The sequence below is a fragment of the Drosophila suzukii genome, unplaced genomic scaffold, assembly GCF_043229965.1.
Source record: "Drosophila suzukii unplaced genomic scaffold, CBGP_Dsuzu_IsoJpt1.0 scf_17, whole genome shotgun sequence".
NCBI classification, from domain to species: domain Eukaryota; kingdom Metazoa; phylum Arthropoda; class Insecta; order Diptera; family Drosophilidae; genus Drosophila; species Drosophila suzukii.
Genome location: NW_027255904.1, coordinates 584,860 through 605,544, shown reverse-complemented (window position 1 = coordinate 605,544; position 20,685 = coordinate 584,860). Strand labels below are relative to the sequence as shown.

Sequence of the window (20,685 nt, the reverse complement as noted above, 5' to 3'; positions counted from 1 at the left end):
CGGTTTTTAGTAACTGCGACAACGCGGAGGATCTGGAGTGACCGATGGCGGATCTTACGTTTTCGGGATCACGAAACGGAAGACTTACAACATACCTGCCGTTATCGTCTCTCGTAGTCGTCCGGAGAAAATGTTCCTCACATGTCAAATCGGAAGATTTTGTCACTTTTACTGGCAGATCCTCCACCTTCCAAAATTTGGTGAGAAGCCTATCCAGCGACGTGTCAACCGTGTGGGAGATTCGCGTGGAAAAAAGGGAAATCTGATTTTCCCTTGGAGCAGGAACGGGTCCAGTTAGGATCCACCCAAAAATGGTTTCTTGACCGATGAGAGAGCCACAAATGTTCGGCCGGGTGACGCTTAGGAGAATGGATGAATGGGTGAGAATGGATGCAGTACGTCGGCCCCGACCAGAATATCTATCTGTGCGCTCTCTTAGAACTTTGGATCCGTTAGTGGCAGTTCGGAAATATGCCGTAGAAACTGTTGCGGAATCGGACAAGGTGGGTTTCCAGCTAATTGGGGAAGAACATAGGCCGCCGTGTTTATTTGCAAGCCAGGCCTGGTCGGAGAACGGATGGTAAGCTAACAGAGCTTTTTGGATTCAGCGGATACTGTCTGGTTTAAGCCTGATACTTGGGCTCGGATTACCTGGTAGGGCAACTTAATTAATTTGAAGAGCCACTCAGAAATAAAGGTTGCCTCTGATCCTTAATCTATCAAGGCACGAGCTTTAAAATTCGACCCCAGGTGAAATATGTCAATTATGGCGGTGCCCAGCAAGACGGATCTATACCCCGTCGCGAATTAATTTTGGACTGTAGAGTCCGTGGACCCGGAAGCGGTGGCAACTGGTGTATTTGGTCTTGATCTGCGTCTCGGGGAGGGATTCGAAAGCGATTGGGAGGAGTTGCCTCTGTGTAGTAAGGTGTGATGGCGGTCGCGGCACGTAAAGCAACTATGAGTGCTTTCACAATCACGCAGCTGATGCCCTCGTGCGAAGCAGTTCAGACACAGGTGCTTCCTCTTTATATATGCCGACCGTTCGTCGACCGTCATCTGGAGAAACCGTGCACATGTGCGGACAGGAGGGTTTTCCTTTTTACAAAAATTTTTACAAAGGTCACATCCTTTGGGCTTGGGTGCTACCCTTGTCTCGTAAGAATTTATTCTTCGAGGCGCTGCCTTGGGGGCGGATGTTTTTGGCAGAGATTGACTCGAGCCTGACGGCCGTACGTCGTCTATGGCCTCTAAGGTCCGGTGACGCTCCGTAAGGAAGACGTTCAACTCCTGCCACGTCGGAATCTCTGCCTTGTTGTCCAGGGACTGTTCCCACAAGGATAGCGTGAGCTTAGGAAGTTTGGAGGAGCACAAGTACACTAAGAGGCAATCCCAATTTTCGGTTTCAATTCCGGACGTTTCTAAAGCCGTGAGGCAACCCTAAATGATGCGTTGAAGTTCACGGATAGCTGACCCAGATTCCTGATTAACGGACTGCACATTGAAAAGTATTTTTAATTGGCTATTGTCTAACAACCGCTTGTTTTCGAAACGCTCAGTAAGGTTAGCCCAAGCTGAGCGAAAGCCGTCGTTAGTAAGGGGGGAGGTTCGACACTATAGTGTGTGCATCGCCGCTTGTTTTGGCATTTAGGTGAAACATTCGGCCACCGCAGATAATCCCCGATGAAAACCTCGGTATCACACGGAGGCAGCCGACAGCCAGAGGAAATGTAAGTCTGGGTAGGAACAGCTTGAACTTGGGGAGCCTGGGCTATCATATCCGCGATCTGAGCCCCACATCTCACGTAAACGGAATAGCAGTAGCCGTATTTAGCTTTGAGAATTGACAAACTATCAGCTGCACTGTCTCCGGCTTCTGCTATGCACCCAGTGCATTCATCGTATTTCGCCTTGATGCGGTCCCATAACGCGCGTATTTCTTCGCGGCGGATGTTTAGAATGGACAGAGATCTTTTTTGGGTCAGAATCTGCTCGCTTTTGTTTATGTCGAATAAATAGGAAACCTGGCCCACTTCTGGAACAGTGAAACGAGGTGTCGACAAAAAAAAAGTGGATCGGAGAAATAGAAATTGAAGCAAGTACCGACCTGGTTTTCTTTGCGGAATTAAACCCAATGATACGGATTAGGAACGGTGAGTAAGGAGTTCGTATATCACCCGTGGTGAAAAATTACTATAATATTTAACCTTTTTGGCATATGTATATTGTAATTGGGATCAAGTTTGGTATATTTTTTTTTTAGTGCTGCTATTCGCCGGGACCGGATGGGATAACACCGGCTCACGTCCAACAAGCAGGACAAATAGCCATAAACTGGTTGAAAAAATCTTCCAATCCATCCTGGGGGTAGGAGAACTACCAAAAGCGTGGCAAGAAACAAAGGTGGTTTTCATTCCCAAGGCAGGGAAGGCCACTCACACCACAGCAAAGGATTTTAGGCCAATAAGCCTAACATCATTATCTGACCATGACTTCGTTGACGATCTGTTAGAATTATCATTACAGCAAGTTAGCTTTATACGTAATTCACTAAACAGACAATTAGATCTTGTATTTGTTTTAGATCCGTCTGAAGTCATTGTATCTAGAATTGACCCACTAGTTGTGCCTGAAGACCAGTATCATCCCACATTAGAACTTACAATTTGTCTTCCCTGCGTTGATACCCTCTCTCCTTCACTTTCTCCAACTAAAAGTAGATGCTTTCGTAAATGTGACTTTAGTAAACTCAACAACTTGATTTCACAATATAACTGGACAAATTTATATAATTGCTTAGATATTGAAAGTGCTACGGAACTATTTTATAGTGTCCTAAACTCTTTTTTCTGTGAATGTGTTCCTGACCGTTTTCCTCCTAAGTTAGACAGGCCACCGTGGTTTACCAATCAGTTGCAAAGACTTAGAAACCTAAAAACAAACTTCTATAAAAAGTACAAAAAGTCGGGTAGGCCATCCGATTTTTCAAGATATGTGGTGGCTCGTACTAATTTTAATGTACTTAACAGTCATTGCTATTCCATGTATTTGAACCGATGTAAATTTGAATTTTCAAATGATCCGAGGCAATTTTATAACTTTGTCAATGCTAAGCGAAAGTCTTCAGCATTGTCATCATCCGTACGATTAAACTCTATTGAGGCATCTACGGATCCCGAAATTGCAGATTTATTTGCTGAATTCTTCCAAGCTACTTATAGTTCTGTTTCATGGTCTAATTCTAGCTACCCTAATTACTTAAACAGGGCAAATTTTTATACCCGTTACTCGTAGAGTAAAAGGGTATACTAGATTCGTCGGAAAATATGTAACAGGCAGAAGGAAGCGTTTCCGACCCCTTAAAGTATATAGATTCTTGATCAGGATCACTAGCCGAGTCGATCTAGCCATGTCCGTCTGTCCGTCTGTCCGTCTGACCGTCTGTCCGTCTGTCCGTCTGTCCGTCTGTCTGTCCGGATGAACGCTGAGATCTCGGAAACTATGAGAGCTAGGCTATTGAGATTTGGCGTACAGATTCCTGAGCTTCTTACGCAGCGCAAGTTTGTTTCAGTAGACTGCCACGCCCACTCTAACGCCCACAAACCGCCCAAAACTGTAACTCCTACAGTTTTGATGCTAGACAGAAAATTTTATTAAAATTTTAACTGAAATGTATTGTTCTCATCAATACCTATCGATTGACCTAAAAAAAAGTTTGCCACGCCCACTTAAACGCCCACAAATCGCGAAAACCTGTGACGCCCACAATTTGCATGCTAGATAAAAAATTTTAACTGATATGTATTGGTGTCGTCAATACCTATCGATTGATCCAAAAATAAATTTGCCACGCCCACTCTAACGCCCATAACGCTTAAATCTGTCTACCGCCGGTAGGTGGCGCATTTTAATTTCGCTTTGCTGCTTGCATATCTCAATTTCCCTTTGAGTAACGGGTATCTGATAGTCGAGGTACTCGACTATAGCGTTCTTCCTTGTTTCTCCTGTAATCACCGAGAGTTCTCTCTTAAGCGATTTAGAAACTATAACGCCAACCTATTCTCCGGGGCCAGATGGACTCCCTGGGTGTGTTCTTAAATTTTGTGCCCGAACTATTTGTAAACCCATTCTTAAACTTTTTCATTTGTCTATCTCATCATCCTACTATCTGGAAAGATTCTTTTATTATTCCACTCCACAAAAAGGGTGCGAATGTTAATGTTCAGAGCTATAAATGAATCTCCAAATTGTCTGCAATTCCTAAAACATTTGAACGCATTATTACCTCTCAGTTGCAACATATGTGCTCCTCTTTAATATCGCCGTGTCAACATGGTTTTTTTAAGCGTAGATCGACCACCACTAACCTGCTCGAATTGACATCTTTTGTACTAGATGGATCTAACAAAAAATTGCAGACGGACCTTATATATACAGATTTGACTCTGTTAACCACTCTCTTCTTTTATTCAAATTAGATCAGCTCGGGTTTCAGAATAATCTGTTAACTTGGATTTCAAGTTATTTGAATGGTAGATCTCAGAGGGTTTTATTCAAATACGCTGTTTCCAAGATGATCAACGTGACATCTGGAGTGCCTCAGGGTAGTCATTTAGGACCTTTGCTGTTTACTCTGTTTATAAATGATCTTCCTTCTATCGTTAATCACTCTCGTGTACTAATGTATGCTGATGATGTTAAGCTTTGTTTTTCATATAATAATATTGAATCTGGTTTCTGCTTGCAGTCAGACATGAATAGATTCCAGGAATGGTGTCAGTACAATCTTTTGAAGTTAAACTATCTTAAATGCAACGTTATAACTTTTTATAGGGGTACGCCAACGTTCATGAGTTACTCTCTTCAGAACATGTTCTTGGACCGAATATACTCAGTAAACGATTTAGGTGTTCTCCTAGATCCTAAACTTAAATTTGACTTCCACATAACCTCTACTGTAAATAAAGCTATGAGTGTTCTTGGGTTTATAAAGCGTTGGTCTAAAGAATTTGATGATCCATACACTACAAAATTATTATTTAAATCACTTGTCCGTCCTAATTTAGAATACTGTTCTTCCGTTTGGAGTCCTCAGTATCAAGTGCACATTGACCGTACAGAAATAATTTCTTCTATTTGCCATACGTGGTTTGAACTGTGATGAAAACGTCAGGGTGCCTTCTTACTCGAGAATTTTAAGAAATTTAATTTAAAATTTTGAAATATTTAAACAACAATAATCCTAAGGGAAGAAAATAGTATGTCAAGAAACACCGAAGTTAAAGTTTTCACAAGTTATTAAATATATCTTATATATCTATTATCTATCTTATAAATTAATATATTCCAAACGGTAATTTTTATGGCAAAAAGTGTTATACATCAAAAGTTGAGGAATCCAAGGGCTTTATGATTTGAAATTTAAAAAGAAATCGTTTGACTCAATTTTGAGAAAATAGTCAAAAAGTAGTTTTAAAAAATACCATTTTATCATAACTCTAAATCAATTATATTCAGAAAATTGTACTTTATGAAGAGTATTTAGCAAATTAAATTATCTTTTCAGAGACATATAGCACGTTTCTGCAGCATTAGTTGTTTAGATAATATAAGCATTTTAAATCTGGCCTTTTTTTTGATTTTCCGCTAAACTAGCGTGTTTTTTCAAAAGTTGTTGAACAAACGTTTTCTAATTCAAGCTACTTTATACACCCATAGGGTTTCCAAAACCCTAAAACTAAGATGGGATGCATACAAACCCACAAACAAAGGGACAAACATTTTCATTTTGGGAAGAAGAAGAAAATCTTGTTTTTTGAAGTACTTTTGAACGGGACATCGGATCTCAACAAATGAGGTGTCATTCGACGCGTACTCTCAGTAAGAATAAAACTAGCTAAACAGCCGGCGGCCTTTACCCCCACCGCATCCAGCAGCTCCAATTTTGTAAATTTTTACTTTTACACATTCACCGCTTTTTCTGCCAAACAAATCTATATTTCGAAAGTCTTGGTATGCAATATTCTTGGTTAGTGCGATACCTTTCGATTGGTGTATCACTCGTTACGATCGGACCATAATGGCAGATTTTCAATTCTGCGGCTATATATAGTAGTTGTCTTCGCACGCTCTCTTGCGTGCCTCGCCACTACGTGTACTGCCGTCCACAGTGATCTACCCTGGTTCCAAGAATTATTTTTGTTCTGATTATAATAACCATAAGTATTTTTGTTCTGGTTGTTGTCATGATTAAAACTTAAATTATTACTGTTTCGCTGGTTATTGTAATTGCTGTTTTGTTGTCTTGGCTTGTGGTTGAAATGTGTTTGAGCATTTCCACCAGAGTTTGGCTCACTCTTTTTTCTTTGAGTAGTTGAGAAACTATTTGCGAAATGAGCCCTCATGTTGTTGCTTTCCAATTCCTGAACTATGACCGTTGCATTTGGTAGGTCAGGTGGATTCATTGAGAAAATTTTATCTGAAATTTGGCCGTTGAGGCCGGTAATGAAAACTCTAAGAGCAGTCTTCCTATGTTTTTCAGTCATTTGAGCTGTTATCGGTTTGTAGGTCATAATTGTTTTATTAATAAGTAGAGTTAAGTTTCTATTAACTGTACCATAATAATCCATAATGGATAATTGATAATTGATGGATAATCCCTGACTCAAAACACTTAATTCCTGTTCAATAATATGAATAGGACGTTTGTCGCTAAAGTCAAAGTCCAGTCTGGCCATTATGGCATCGAAATTTAATACCGTACCGTTATGGGTTAAGGCATCGTTTGCCATTCCTGTTATTTTGTTTCTTAATATTGATAAGGCGGAATAAAATCTTTCGGCTGATTCTCACCAGCTTACATATTTATCTTTTTCTCCTTTATATTCCCTAACAGATTTGATGATCTCATAAGATGTGTCGCACTTGATATTTGGATCTATAATCTCTATCTGATAATCCTCAACCGATTTAATTTTATGAGAAAGCTGCGATCTTAAGTTAACGATCTCTTTCTTTAATGGATTCAATTCAAAATTTACAATTTTCTTAAATCTCCTACATTTAACATTGTATTGTTTGTAGCCGCCTGATGATGTTCTTGAGGCGGATTTATGTGGAGTCTTTTATTTGCTCCAGTCTGGCTTGTTGAAGGTTCTGACATTTTGAGAACATTTTTGAATTCTGAAATTAATTCTTCCACTTTGTATATTTATATTTCGTTTTTGCAAATTTCTTATTAAATAATAATAATAATAATAATAATAAGGAAAGTATCGCTCACGAATCGCCCTTCTTATTTTTCTTCTTGTTGTTTTTTGATCCTGTTGGGGTCGTCCTTTTCTTGGATGATGATCCTGATTGGAGTCGTCCTTCCTTTTTTTGTATCTTCGGGTCTTCCTTCTTTCTTTGTTTTTAAATTGGGGTCTTCCTTCTTTTTCAGTGTTTATTCTTGGAGAGGGATTGCCCTTCAGCCTTTTTTCTTTAAATGTCTTTTTGATGATGATTTCGAAGATTTTTGTTAATTTTTGTTTTTAAACATTTTTTAAATTAAATTGTTTTCCACAATGGTTATTTGTTTCGATGAATTTTGTTGTCACTTTTTAATTTTTTATATTGTTACGATCATTTTTTTGTAATTTTGAGATTTAAGGGGATAATTAATTATTTTCCACCTTAGTTTTTTTTATCAACACAAACTCTTTATATTTTTGCCGGTTGTATAGAGTTTAAGGGGATTATTGCATTTATTAATTTCCACCTTATTTTTATCAACACAGGCTTTATATCTTCGTCGGTTGTATCGGGTTGTTGGCCGCGCAAAACTCCTTTTTCACTTTTAAACTTTTTTGGGCTTATTTAAAAGCTTTGCTTTAGAATTTTTTAATCACACGGCCCCACGTTGGGCGCCAATTAAGTTTCTCACTAGTGAATTGATTAAAAAAAATAATTTTTATTTTTTACAATCACTTATTCACTATTACAATTTTTCAATGGGTCGAACTTATTTAATTCACTGCTCTTGTACTTTTTCTCGAATTGTTCTACTGCTCGATTCGGATCTCAAAAACGGACTGCCTGCTCTCTAGTTCAATGATCAATAATCAAACCTCGGCTTAGGAGATTTTATCCCCAAAAATTGATAAAGAGAATGACTCAAGAGAGTCGGAAAATAGGATGATGCAATTTGCCAATTAGATTCGAAGTCCAATCTTGGCCGGAAATTGGTGTTTACATTAGCGGAGTTTAGGGACCGCTTTGGGGAATTTTTCGTTTACGTTAGCGGACTCGGGACTCGCTTTGGGGATCTTTTGTTTACGTTAGCGGACTCAGGGCTCGCTTGGGACTCCGATTGTTTACAATATCGGTTTGGGTGTTTACAGCATCCGTTTGATTCGGACTGCGTGAAATTGATCTGGGTGGGAATGATTTGGAGGCCTGCTTGACAGAAATAGCTGACCACGGATTTATCTCGGGTCTGTTAGAGTTATTTGGAAATTAGCTCTCGGCTCAAAGTTGTTTATAAATTGGGTAAGACCCCTAAAAAATGCGTCATATAACTTAGATGCCAAACTTAAATTTTACTGTGTTTTGGGCTTAAGGGCGTTGGTCTAAAGAATTTGATGACCCATACACTACCAAATTAGTCCTAGTACCTAGTCTAGTAAGCCGCAGAGTTATGCTTGGTACTATGTTTATAAATAATCTTATCAGAGGCGATATTGATTCTGTAGATTTGGTAAGCCGCCTCAGTTTCAATGTTCCTGTTAGACTAATGTGAAACTACCATCCTATCAACTTGCCACGATGTTCTTCTAATTTTAGTCAGCATGAGCCCTTTCGCGTTCTTTCTAATAATTATAACAACCTATATCATTTAACTTGTTCCTCAACTTCTATCCCTGTACTAAAAACTAAAATCTTAGCTCATTTGCTTTAATCTTGTTGATCTATGTTTTGTCCTGTCTTTATTTGCTCTATGTACCTTCCTCGCGAACCGTATTTGCCCGAAATAAAAATGGGCCCGCGCGTAACAAGCACGTGCTTGGTGTCGTTTGGGCCTCTTGTTTGTACTGCTCTTATTGCATCAACGTTCAACAATATCATTCCTGCTTAAGAGCTTTGAAAGAATGATAAGCCTACACATAAGGGCCACCGTAGACCCGACGCAAATATCAGAAGCACAGCACGCTTACACCAAAGGTAAATCAACCGAATCGGCGCTACACTTGGTGGTAAGCAGCATCGAGAACTCACTCAGCATCAAGGAATGCACACTGATCGCCTTTCTGGACTTAGAGCGAGCCTCCAATAATGTGCTCTCCACAGCTATAACAGAATCTCTCACAGAACTAGGGGTTGAGTCGCCAATGGTGAGGCTAATCCATAAATTACTGATAAGCAGAATGGTCACAGCCACACTAGGGACCTCAACCCAGACTAGACTAGTGAACAGAGGCACCCGCAAGGAGGTGTACTATCACCCCTCCTGTGGAATATCGCAGTAAATAAACTACTGCGGATTCTAAAAGGAGGAGGTTGTAAAGTTGTGGCATACGCAGACGACGTCGCCATCATCTTTAATGGAAAGTATCCACAAACACTTTGCGGTCTTATGACCCCTAAACTTACAATACTATCGGAATGGACGATAGCGAACGGACTCCGGGTAAATCCCTCGAAAACGGAACTTGTTCTATTTACAAATAGATACAAAATTCCACAACTCAACCCACCCATTCTAAACAATTGTAATCTCTTTTTTAGCGATCACGCCAGGTACTTGGGGTTAGTATTAGATAAGCGCCTCAAATGGGGCTTAAACAACCAAGAGAGAACCAAGCAAGCGAACATTGCACTTTACTCCTGTAAAAAAGCGATTGGGCTAAGATGGGGCATGTCCCCTAGAATAGTTAGCTGGATATACACAGCGGTAGTCAAGTCAATCCTACTGTACGGAGTGGCTGGACCGCCCTGCAAAAACAATGCGTACTGACTCCTCTAAACAAAGTACACCCCAAATGAAGCGCTGAATGCGATCTTGAACCTCCCTAGCCTGGACTTAGCAGGCATAAAAAAGGGCAAAATCGGCAGCTATTCGACTGATGGACACAGGGCAGTGGAAAGCCCAATGTTATGGCCATGCTAAAACTCTCCAGCATCATAAATCGATTCCGAAGATCACGGATCTATGCAAATCCATTGAATATAGTCGCACACCCTTTGAGGCCCTTATTTCAGATAGAGAGGAACGGGAGCAGGGCCGACCGGGCACGACGGACGCAATCCGTTTCTATACAGATGGCTCCAAATTAGAAGGACACGTTGGCGGAGGTGTATACTCCGAACAATTAGATATCAGGAAGTCATTCAGGCTTCCGGACCACTGTAGTGTCTTCAAAGCGGAGGTCCACGCTATAAAAGAAGCACTAACCTGTTTAAGGAACTTTAGCCTCCAAAGAGGACACCTAAACATATATAGTGACAGCCAAGTGGCTATTAAATCGATATACTCGACAAACACCAACTTCCGTACAATAGCAGACTGTCGCAGATCTCTCCACGAGATGCCAAATCAGTTTACAGTTTATGGGTTCCGGGTCACCGGGACATCGTAGGCAACTGCATAGCGAAGGAGTTAGCCAGGCAGGGCACCACCAAGCCTCTCCTCCCAGGAGAGGAGAATGTCGGTATGCCCATGGCAACTTGCAAGCTAAATATAAAAAACTACTTTAACACACTAGCCAACACCGATTGGCAAAACGGACCACAGTGTCGTATCTCTCACCAGACATGGCCTGTGATAAACAACAAAAAACCTCGGAATTACTCAAACTCAGCCGCACAGAGTGTGGCATGTTGATTCGAGCTCTTACAGACTACTGGCTTGTTGGCGCACATGCCGGCAGGCTAAAAGCCCCGCAAAATGATTACTCCTTTACGTGGCTTAAGGCCCGACCCGTAAGTACGGGGAGGTAACTACTGCTCAATTTGTCGGCAACCGTATCAGCATAGTAGAAAAAAGTCGAATTTACTTCTTCTGTAGGTTCCAGTTTTCCTGGAAAATTTTCATAAGGAACCATCGCATCATCAGCCTCGTGAATTTCACCAACCCAAAGCACCCGTCAAGGAGATAACCCAGTATACAAATTCTCAGTTATATAACCACGTGCAGCCTTTCACGGTTTGACAGTGCACAAGTGGGCAGACCCAAACTGGCAACACCAGTTCAGCACAGGGTAATTAGCTTTCCCTGTGCGATACAAATTTCAAATTTTCCATAAATTCACCTACCTTTTTATGCTATATACATTGATATGTCAATAATATTGCTATAAAACCAATGCCCCTTGACTTAATACTTGCTCCAGAGATCAAAATAATTTTTATATTTAAATATAAATGAATTTAAATGAAAACATAGGATATCCGATCAGAAAACTTCATTGTCAGCAGGCTGTGACTTACCTTTGCTTTCGACGGCGTCGGCGCTCTCCGGTTTCTTGTGCTCCTCGACGACTTCTGTGGCGTCGCTCTTCGGTGCTCATGTTCGTCTTTGGTAAAAATTCGAATAGACCGACTCGTTGTGCTCTATCCTCTATGAAACCTCGGTTTTCCGTCAGTTATGTTTAAAAGAATGACAGCCCTATTTGTTGGACCAGGTCACTTTGTGGATTGAGTGTGGCGATGTTGTTATCTTGTTGACTATAGTTCTCTTATCCCCATCTCTAATTTTGCTTGGACTCTAAAGTATGTGAATAATGCGAAAACCTTTAAATGTGTTAATCTTAACAATAAAGGACATTTCATTTGGCTGAGGGAAAACTGGATCTTAACAGCTTAATTGCTTCCATAAGTGCTGCAAAAACACAAGCAGCCACAAATGCTGGCCAGGCTAGGAGTTCTGCAATGGAAAACTACAAGGCGGGCGAAGACGCTTCGGTACGAGAATACTTCACACGATTCGAATGGGCACTGCAATTTAGCAAAATTCCTACTGCTGGCTATCAAACTACATACGAGTTCACATGGGTCTAGAGCTTAATTCCGAGCTGCGAATTTTAATAAGTCCACGAAATCCGGAAGATCTTCAGTTCAACGAAATTAAGGAAGTGCTAATTAACCACTTCGATGGAAAAAGAAACACGTTCGCAGAGAGCTTTAAATGTAGGCAGATTCGTTAGGAAGCAGGGGAGTCAATTGCGACATATGCTCTGCGTCTTCGACAAGCAGCAACATAATGTGATTTTGGATCTTTTCTAGATAGAATGCTGACGGAGCAAATGCTTTTTAGAAAGGAGTCTCGCAGTATAAACAACCGAGAACTTTCACTGATGCTTGCAAAATTGCTTATTCCAGAAAACTTACGCATCGATCCCCGGGAATAGTAAATGAAATCAAACCAGAACCTACATACAAATTGGGATATTCACCAGTAAGAAAGAAACCAGGAAATACATCGGGACACACGCAGATAAACTCTTGCTACGGCTGTGGTGGCCAACATCTTCGAAAGATCTGCAAATTTAAGAATGAGAATTGTTTTTTATGTGGCAAATTGGGGCACTTAAGAAAGATGTGCAAGTCTACTACACACCAAATCATTGACTCCGGAGCAGACGAAAATGAGCAGGTGCAAGTTTGAGCCAATGTAATAAGTTGAGCATGTCAGGGAAACACGGAAAGAAAATGGTTCAAATGAGATCAATGGAAAGGAAATAGTAATGGAACTAGATGCAGGGGGCGTGAAATATGAAAACATCACCCAGAAACTTAATCTGCATGTAGTCGATGGAAAATTTGATACATTATGTTGACGAGAGTGGATTTCACATTTCGTGCGAGAAATAAACTATTCAAGCCTATTTGCGCCCGACCAGACACAGCAGTCGTCCTATCAGGGAACCTCAAATGTAAGTAAGGCGTTGGTCAACGCAAAAGAAATACAAGCAACAGACTTGCGCTCAGATGATATGTTGCGCCTTTAACAATTACTCCAACAATTTAGAGATGTTTTCAACGGGCATGTTTAAGGGACCGCCTCCTAAAGTTCACCTCAATGCAGATGCCAAACCGAAATTCGCACGACCAAGAGAGGTACCCTTTGCACAGAAGGATGGATGGTTATGCCAAGGAGATCGAATCAAAAATTGCAGCAGGATTTTACAAACGTGTCGAATTTTCAGAGTGGGCATCAACTACACATGCAGTTACAAAGAAGAGTGGAGGCATACGCATTACAGGAAATTACAAACCAACAGTAAGCCCCCAAATGATTATCGAAGAACATCCAATCCCGAGAGCAGGAGATATCTTTAATATAATGAGAGGAGCGACAGTATTCGCTCGTTTGGATGTAATTGATGCCTATCACACTTACCTATCGACGAGGGATTTGGTCACATATTTAAATTAAACACTCCTACTCATGGTCTAATTCGCCCAACACGTGCAGTCTATGGGGCTGCAAATATACCTGCAAATCGGCAGCGTACATATCTTGATCTACGCTAAAAATGTGGAACACTGGAATTCAAGCTGAATAAGAACAAGTGCGTGTTTGCCGCCCGATCGATCGAATTTTAAGGTCATAAAATCAATGAACAGGGCATTCAAAAATCAAACAAACATGTTGAAGCCGTCCTTCAGGCATCAATGCCGAAATCAATTGAGGACGTGCAACTGTTCCTCGGAAAAGCAGCGTACTACACCAACTTCATTCCAAAGACCGCTTAGAAATATTCTTAAGGAAGGCAAGTTCTATTGGACCTCAGATCAAAACTCGGCATACAACAGCGTTAAAAAATTGTTAGTATCACCACAAGTCTTAATGCCATACGATCCATCGCTCCCACTGTTACTAGCAACAGACGCCAGCCAAACTGGTCTGGGTGCAGTGTTGTCGCACCGCCTTATGGATGGGAAAGAGAGAGAGAGAGTCAATAGCCTATGCAAGTCGGCAAATCGGCTATCGAAGGCGGCCAGTGCCTGAAGCGAGCAGGATATAGGGCTCCAGAACATCACTACCAAATCTCATCTGGCTGCCTAATTTTCGAGCACAGAGTGGTAATCCCGACCAAACTGAGGAAGTTGGTACTAGAAGAACTTCATGGTGCTCACTTGGGTATCGTAAAAATGAAGAGCATTGCTCGTTCGTTTACATATTGGCCAGGGATTGATAAGGATATTGAAAACGTAGCCAAATTATGTGAGGGTTTCGCAAAAAATGCTAATTTTCCGCCGAAATACTCTCAGTATCACTGGGAGTATCCGAAAGCACCCTGGAAGCGCGTGCATGTTGACTATGCAGGCTCTTTTCAGGGAAAATGTTATTATTAAGCATTGACGCTTACTCAATCAATCACAGCATCAGCTACCAGCGCTTGACTGGATGATCTTTTTGCGAAGTTTGGAGTACGAGACCGCCAAGATTAAGTGAATGTTTCGAACACCACCTCCACCAGTTACGGGAAGGACGAGGAAGTAAACAACGGAATCCTCCCAATTAGTGTCAGAGCGGGCCATAGCATCAAACTCCACGCAAAAACCACCTGGGCGAAGACGCAGACGATGGCCATTTTAGCACTCCACTTTCGGCACCCGAGGATGAAGAACAAAGGAAGGAGTCCGGGAGACAGTATGCTCCTCAGTCGGCAACACCACGACAACAGATCCTTCGGCGATTCACCAGAGTTCGTAAGCCGAGAGTAATATTTTTCTTATAACCCTGAGAGGGGAAGAACTGTTATGTTCAAAGGAATGACAGCCCTATTCGTTGGACCAGGTGGCGATGTCATTATCTTGTTGATTATCGTTCTCTTATCCCCACCTCTAATTTTGCTCGGACTCTAAAGTATGTGCATAATGCGAAAACCTTATAATGTATTAATCTTAACAATAAAGGACATATCACCGTCGCACTTCTGTTCCCTTATTCCGTGGAGCTTGTACCGGTAACTGGGCATTCCTTCCGTTTACGCGCTTCCTACGAAATGTTCACTGGTGTGCGTTACCCGGAATCGGTAATAATTTGACCCCCCATGACCCGCTCTCGCGGTTCTGTTTTGTGTGCTGTGTTGCTTGTGTTTCAATCGTTTCGCTACTCCGTATCGCCCTCTCCCTTTTCACGCTATCTAAAATTACTGTGCTCTCTCGATGTCGTGGCCGTTCACCCCGTCGATTATGTATCTCATATCCTGGCTTTACGTCGCTTAAGTACGCCGTTTTCTCCTTGCTATTCTTTTCGTGTCAAATTTTGCAAAGACTCGGTGAAGCAAATCCTGTAATTTTAAACGGCCCATCAAATTTTGGGGCCTGCTTTGCCGCGAAGCCTTCCACTGCCTTGGACAGGTGGTGCTCCTTGGCCCAGACCGTGTCTCCCTTCTTCGGCTTCCAAGGTCGCCTTCGGAGATTTTAGTGGCCGGGTTCTGCGCTGCTTTGAGTACGCACAGCTTCCTGGTCACTACATCCTCGTTGCCTGCTCTGTGCGGAATGTGCTGGGAAAGAGTCTACCGTCTATACTATAGACGGTCGGCTTCCACCATATAGTGCGGCCATTTTTGTGAATTCTGTGTCACTTTTCCTTTATCCGGTTACATCCTGCTGCACCTTGCTGACCCCCTTCTTTTTTTTTCCTTAGCCCTTTAACCGACCAAGGGGCGCTGTCGTGCGTCGTACGGCACGAACTCGCGATATGATAGACGCGTAGAAAAATTTTGATATAGTTCGAGAAAAAAAGTAAGATCTATTTCTGTGCTAGAAAATTAAATATTAATAGTTTTAAGAGGAATGCAGATTCACATATTGAGATAATAGGATAAAGTCTATTATAGTCAGAGCATAATATTGTGAAAGTTTTATACAAGTCATTGTTAGATCTACAATGATATAGAATTAGGGAAACGTAATTTCTAGTTAATCTACATGGAACACAAAAGATTAGCTGGCTAACCAAGTCGGGGCTAATAACTTCACCTCGAATAGTGTTATAAATAAAGACTGTTTCAAGCTTCGTTCTACGGTTGGCTAGGTTAACAAAGTTAAGTTAACAAAGTGTCCCTAGCATAGGTTAAATTTTATTTCTCCACGGTAATGCTTTCGGCATTAGTTTTGTGTTGTATATAGTCCAACACCTCGGAGGACGTTTGGTCAGGGGAAAGCCGAGAAACAAATATTTATTTTTTTGGCAGAGCCACTGATAGGGGTTTTGGTACGGGAGATTGCGTTTCTGTAGAGCCATCTTGTGCAGGTAGAACAGACTCAGTATTCACTGAAGGCGGCAGGTTGTTTAAGGAAGGAGGAGTTGGTAAGCTAATTATAGACGATCCATATTTTTAAAAGCTGATCTTAACAACATTAGAGGACTTGCTGCTGCTTAATGGAGCTCTTATGGTTACTTTCTATGGTTTCTCCCTAGGCTGCCTAGCACAAGTGGCTTTTTTACGCTGTGGAGACTCATCAAACAGCTTATAACTTTTAAATTGGGAGTCCAGCGCTGAGAGTAACTCATCCGTTCGGCGAGTTCTTAATTACACCCTTTAAATCATCTCTAGTTTGACGCATAAACGAACTCAACTCGTACGCAACTTCAAGACAGGGTTCACAACAATATCCTAAGTTATGACCCTTAGCAAGGACATCACTAGTTCGACCAGTGTAACCGGCACACTTTGTATGAGCCATTTCTGCTCTGGTTAATTGATGTCATTTTTTAATGGAACACCCGTTACTAGTAGAGTAAAAGGGTATACTAGTTTCGTCGAAAAGTATGTAACAGGTAGAAGGAAGATATTTCGACCCATAAAGTATATATATTCTTGATCAGGATCACATCAGCACAAGTCTAAGCTTTTGATTTAGGGAAGAAAATTAAGAAAGAGAATGCGAGTGAGCGGGAGCGAGTAGATAGGTAATACGGGAGCTGGCTCACTTTGGGGTGGGGGTGACCCTAATCAGTCACGCATGGTTGCACACAGGTGACAGGTGGTCACGCATGGTTGCACGCAGGTGTTTTAAGGGGTGTGTAGGGGTGTGAGAGAGGGGTGTTTTGATATGTCTTGTTTTGTCTTGTCATTTTCTCACCCTAAAGGTGTGTGTGTGTGATAGGGGTGTTTTGTCATGCGTAGGATTTTACGGTTGTTTAGAGTGATCTTTACCCGAATAGGGTGTGTAGGGGTGTAATGGTTGCTTCTAACTTGTATTAAGTTAAGGGGAGGGTAATCTTAAATGTTTCAATTCTATAGTGGAGGTGGTGGTGGTGGTTCCTAACAGAATATACACAAACACGTTGTTTTGTCATGCGTATGAATTTGTAAAACTATATTTTAGCGGAGGAGGAGGAGGAAGGGAAGTTGTTTTGTTATGCGTGGGCGTTTGGTTGATTCAATTAGGGATAGTTTTAATAGGGTAGATTCAATTAGGGTTGTAGTTGACATCTGTTAGTGTAAACTGTCTACGGTCTTGTGGTCAAAAGGTGTTGGTTTGAGGGATATTAGATCGCATACTTTTGTGGTGTGAAACAAGCGTGAGGCGTTTTGTTGATTTAATTAGGGTTGTAGTTGACATATGTTAGTGTAACGTGTCTACGGTCTTGTGATCAAAAGGTGTTGGTTTGAGGGATATTTGATCGCAGAAACAAGCGTGAGGCGTTTTGTTGATTCAATTAGGGATAGTTTTAATAGGGTAGATTCAATTAGGGTTGTAGTTGACATCTGTTAATGTAACGTGTCTGCGGTCGTGTGGTCAAAAGGTGTTGGTTTGAGGGATATTAGATCGCATACTTTTGCGGTGTGAAACAAGCGTGAGTTCGGTAAACTCCCCCTCTTTAGCGAGCATTAGATGGGAAAGTGAGCGTAGGAGTGTAAGAGGGGTGTTGGTGGTGGTGGGGCTTGTGGTGGTGGTTGTAGTGGTGGTTCCTAACAGAGTATACACAAAAACAAACTTACAACCAACACAATCGTTTGTTTAGTCAAATACGTTTTTATTAAATCATATTTGAAAATTTTTTCTCATGCGCTTATAGAAATAGAAAACGGTTACCTTCTAAGTTTTCAAAAAATGTATGTGTTAAGGAGAAATGTGGAAAGTAGTTCAGTTTTAGAAAACTATTTGCGTTGAGCGAACCATCTAGAATCGTCGTGTGAACCCTCCGGTAATTCAAAGCTAAAGTAAAGTTGTGTTAATTTACGTTTCATCCGAATTCGATTTGTGTGAGCTTATTAAATTGATAAAAATTAAAATACTTTACTAACTGTAAAGTAAAGTTGTGTGAATTGGGAACTACCCAGATTTGTGTTGTGTAAACTTATCAAATTGATAAGACGAAAAATACTTTACAGTTAAAGTAAAGTATAACGAAGTGAAAAGTACAAGTAACAATACAATACTTCCAAAAACATAAAAAAATCAAACCAAAAAAAAAATGAATAAGTATTGTGCAAAGTGCAACATTACCCTATCGGCTAACATTTCGTGGACTCATCATCTGCGAACGGAGCAACATAAGAAGAATGTTGTTGAACCAGTGGATTCAAGGATTAAAAAAATCAGTTCTGGATTCCAAGGAAGGATTGTTCACTACCTATATGAAAACACCAACAATGATGTAATTTATCCAACACAATTTATGGAGGAAGCAGGAGAAGCTTTTCTACCTCACTTGTATCCATTGTTGGAAAGTTATTTTCTACTTTTGAAGGAAGAAAAGGAATGCATTGAAATAAAGTCATTTCAAAGTAAGATGACAATAATTAGTGCCTACTCCAATATAGAAAATGAATATAAGGAACACATGGAAAAAATTTTGGCCAGGATGGAAGAATACCAAGAAAGGGATAGTGGATGGACTTTGCTTCATCTCATTCGATTGGAGATGAATATTAATCAATATTCACCTTTAAGAGGATCATCTTACATAAAACTACCCTCTTGTTTAGAAGCTAAAAAAGCTATTATAAATGTAAAAAACACAGATGATGAATATTATTTTAAATGGAGCTTATTCGCAGCATTAAGTAATCTAAATAAGAATGCGAACAGATGCACAACCTATAAAGTCAATATAAATGATGAAGTCATTCAAGTCAATGGGATCACACTAAATTTCACTGGATTGCAATTTCCACTTAAGCCTGCGGATATATCAAAATTTATGGAAATAAATAAAGATATAAATATTACACTTTTCGGGTTCGACGATGGAGTTATATTCGGACCTATATTTATATTTATTATATTTGATACTGGAGGAAGGATGTAAAGCACACTATACTTGGATTAAAAATCTCTCAAAGTAAGTTTTATCATATCATTATTATATCTTGTTTTGGTTTTTGTTTTTAAATTTCATAATATTTATTTGCTTTCATACTTAAAAAAAAAAAATTTTTATACCCGTTACTCGTAGAGTAAAAGGGTATACTAGATTCGTCGGAAAGTATGTAACAGGCAGAAGGAAGCGTTTCCGACCCCACAAAGTATATATATTCTTGATCAGGATCACTAGCCGAGTCGATCTAGCCATGTCCGTCTGTCCGTCTGTCCGTCTGTCCGGATGAACGCTGAGATCTCGGAAACTATGGGAGCTAGGCTATTGGGATTTGGCGTGAAGATTCCTGAGCTTCTTACGCAGCGCAAGTTTGTTTCAGTAGAGTGCCACGCCCTTTCTAACGCCCACAAACCGCCCAAAACTGTGGCTTTTTTTTTGATGCTAGAATACAAATTTTAACTGAAATGTATTGTTCTCATCAATACATATCGATTGACCCAAGAAAAAGTTTGCCACGCCCACTTTAACGCCCACAAACCGCGAAAACCTGTGACGCCCACAATTTTCATGCTAGATAAAAGATTTTAACTGAAATGTATTGGTCTCGTCGATACCTATCGATTGATCCAAAAAAAAATTTGCCACGCCCACTCTAACGCCCATAACGCTTAAATCTGTATACCGCCGGTAGGTGGCGCATTTTAATCTCTCTTTGCTGCTTGCATATCTCCATATAGCTGAGTAACGGGTATCTGATAGTCGAGGTACTCGACTATAGCGTTCTTCCTTGTTTTTTCTTGTGTTTATCTTTTTATACCCGTTACTCGTAGAGTAAAAGGGTATACTAGATTCGTCGGAAAGTATGTAACAGGCAGAAGGAAGCGTTTCCGACCCCACAAAGTATATATATTCTTGATCAGGATCACTAGCCGAGTCGATCTAGCCATGTCCGTCTGTCCGTCTGTCCGTCTGTCCGGATGAACGCTGAGATCTCGGAAACTATGGGAGCTAGGCTATTGGGATTTGGCGTGAAGATTCCTGAGCTTCTTACGCAGCGCAAGTTTGTTTCAGTAGAGTGCCACGCCCACTCTAACGCCCACAAACCGCCCAAAACTGTGGCTTTTACAGTTTTGATGCTAGAATACAAATTTTAACTGAAATGTATTGTTCTCATCAATACCTATCGATTGACCCAAAAAAAAGTTTGCCACGCCCACTTTAACGCCCACAAACCGCGAAAACCTGTGACGCCCACAATTTTCATGCTAGATAAAAGATTTTAACTGAAATGTATTGGTCTCGTCGATACCTATCGATTGATCCAAAAAAAAATTTGCCACGCCCACTCTAACGCCCATAACGCTTAAATCTGTATACCGCCGGTAGGTGGCGCATTTTAATCTCTCTTTGCTGCTTGCATA

At 40.8% G+C, this 20,685-nt stretch overlaps 1 protein-coding gene across 2 annotated transcripts in view; it reads left to right on the top strand.

Moving 5' to 3' along the window:
* LOC108013876 (gastrin/cholecystokinin type B receptor-like) overlaps positions 1 to 20,685 on the top strand; it is a 304,395-nt gene that overhangs the window by 127,686 nt on the left and 156,024 nt on the right. The window contains exon 2 of one of the 2 annotated variants that reach the window (XM_070998965.1): positions 6,896 to 7,202. The exons of the other annotated variant lie outside the window; for it this stretch is intronic. Coding sequence (XP_070855066.1) covers positions 6,896 to 6,998 — 103 coding nt within the window. The 3' untranslated portion in view covers positions 6,999 to 7,202. Of the gene's footprint in view, positions 1 to 6,895; positions 7,203 to 20,685 lie in introns of those variants that run through there. 2 annotated transcript variants of the gene reach the window in all.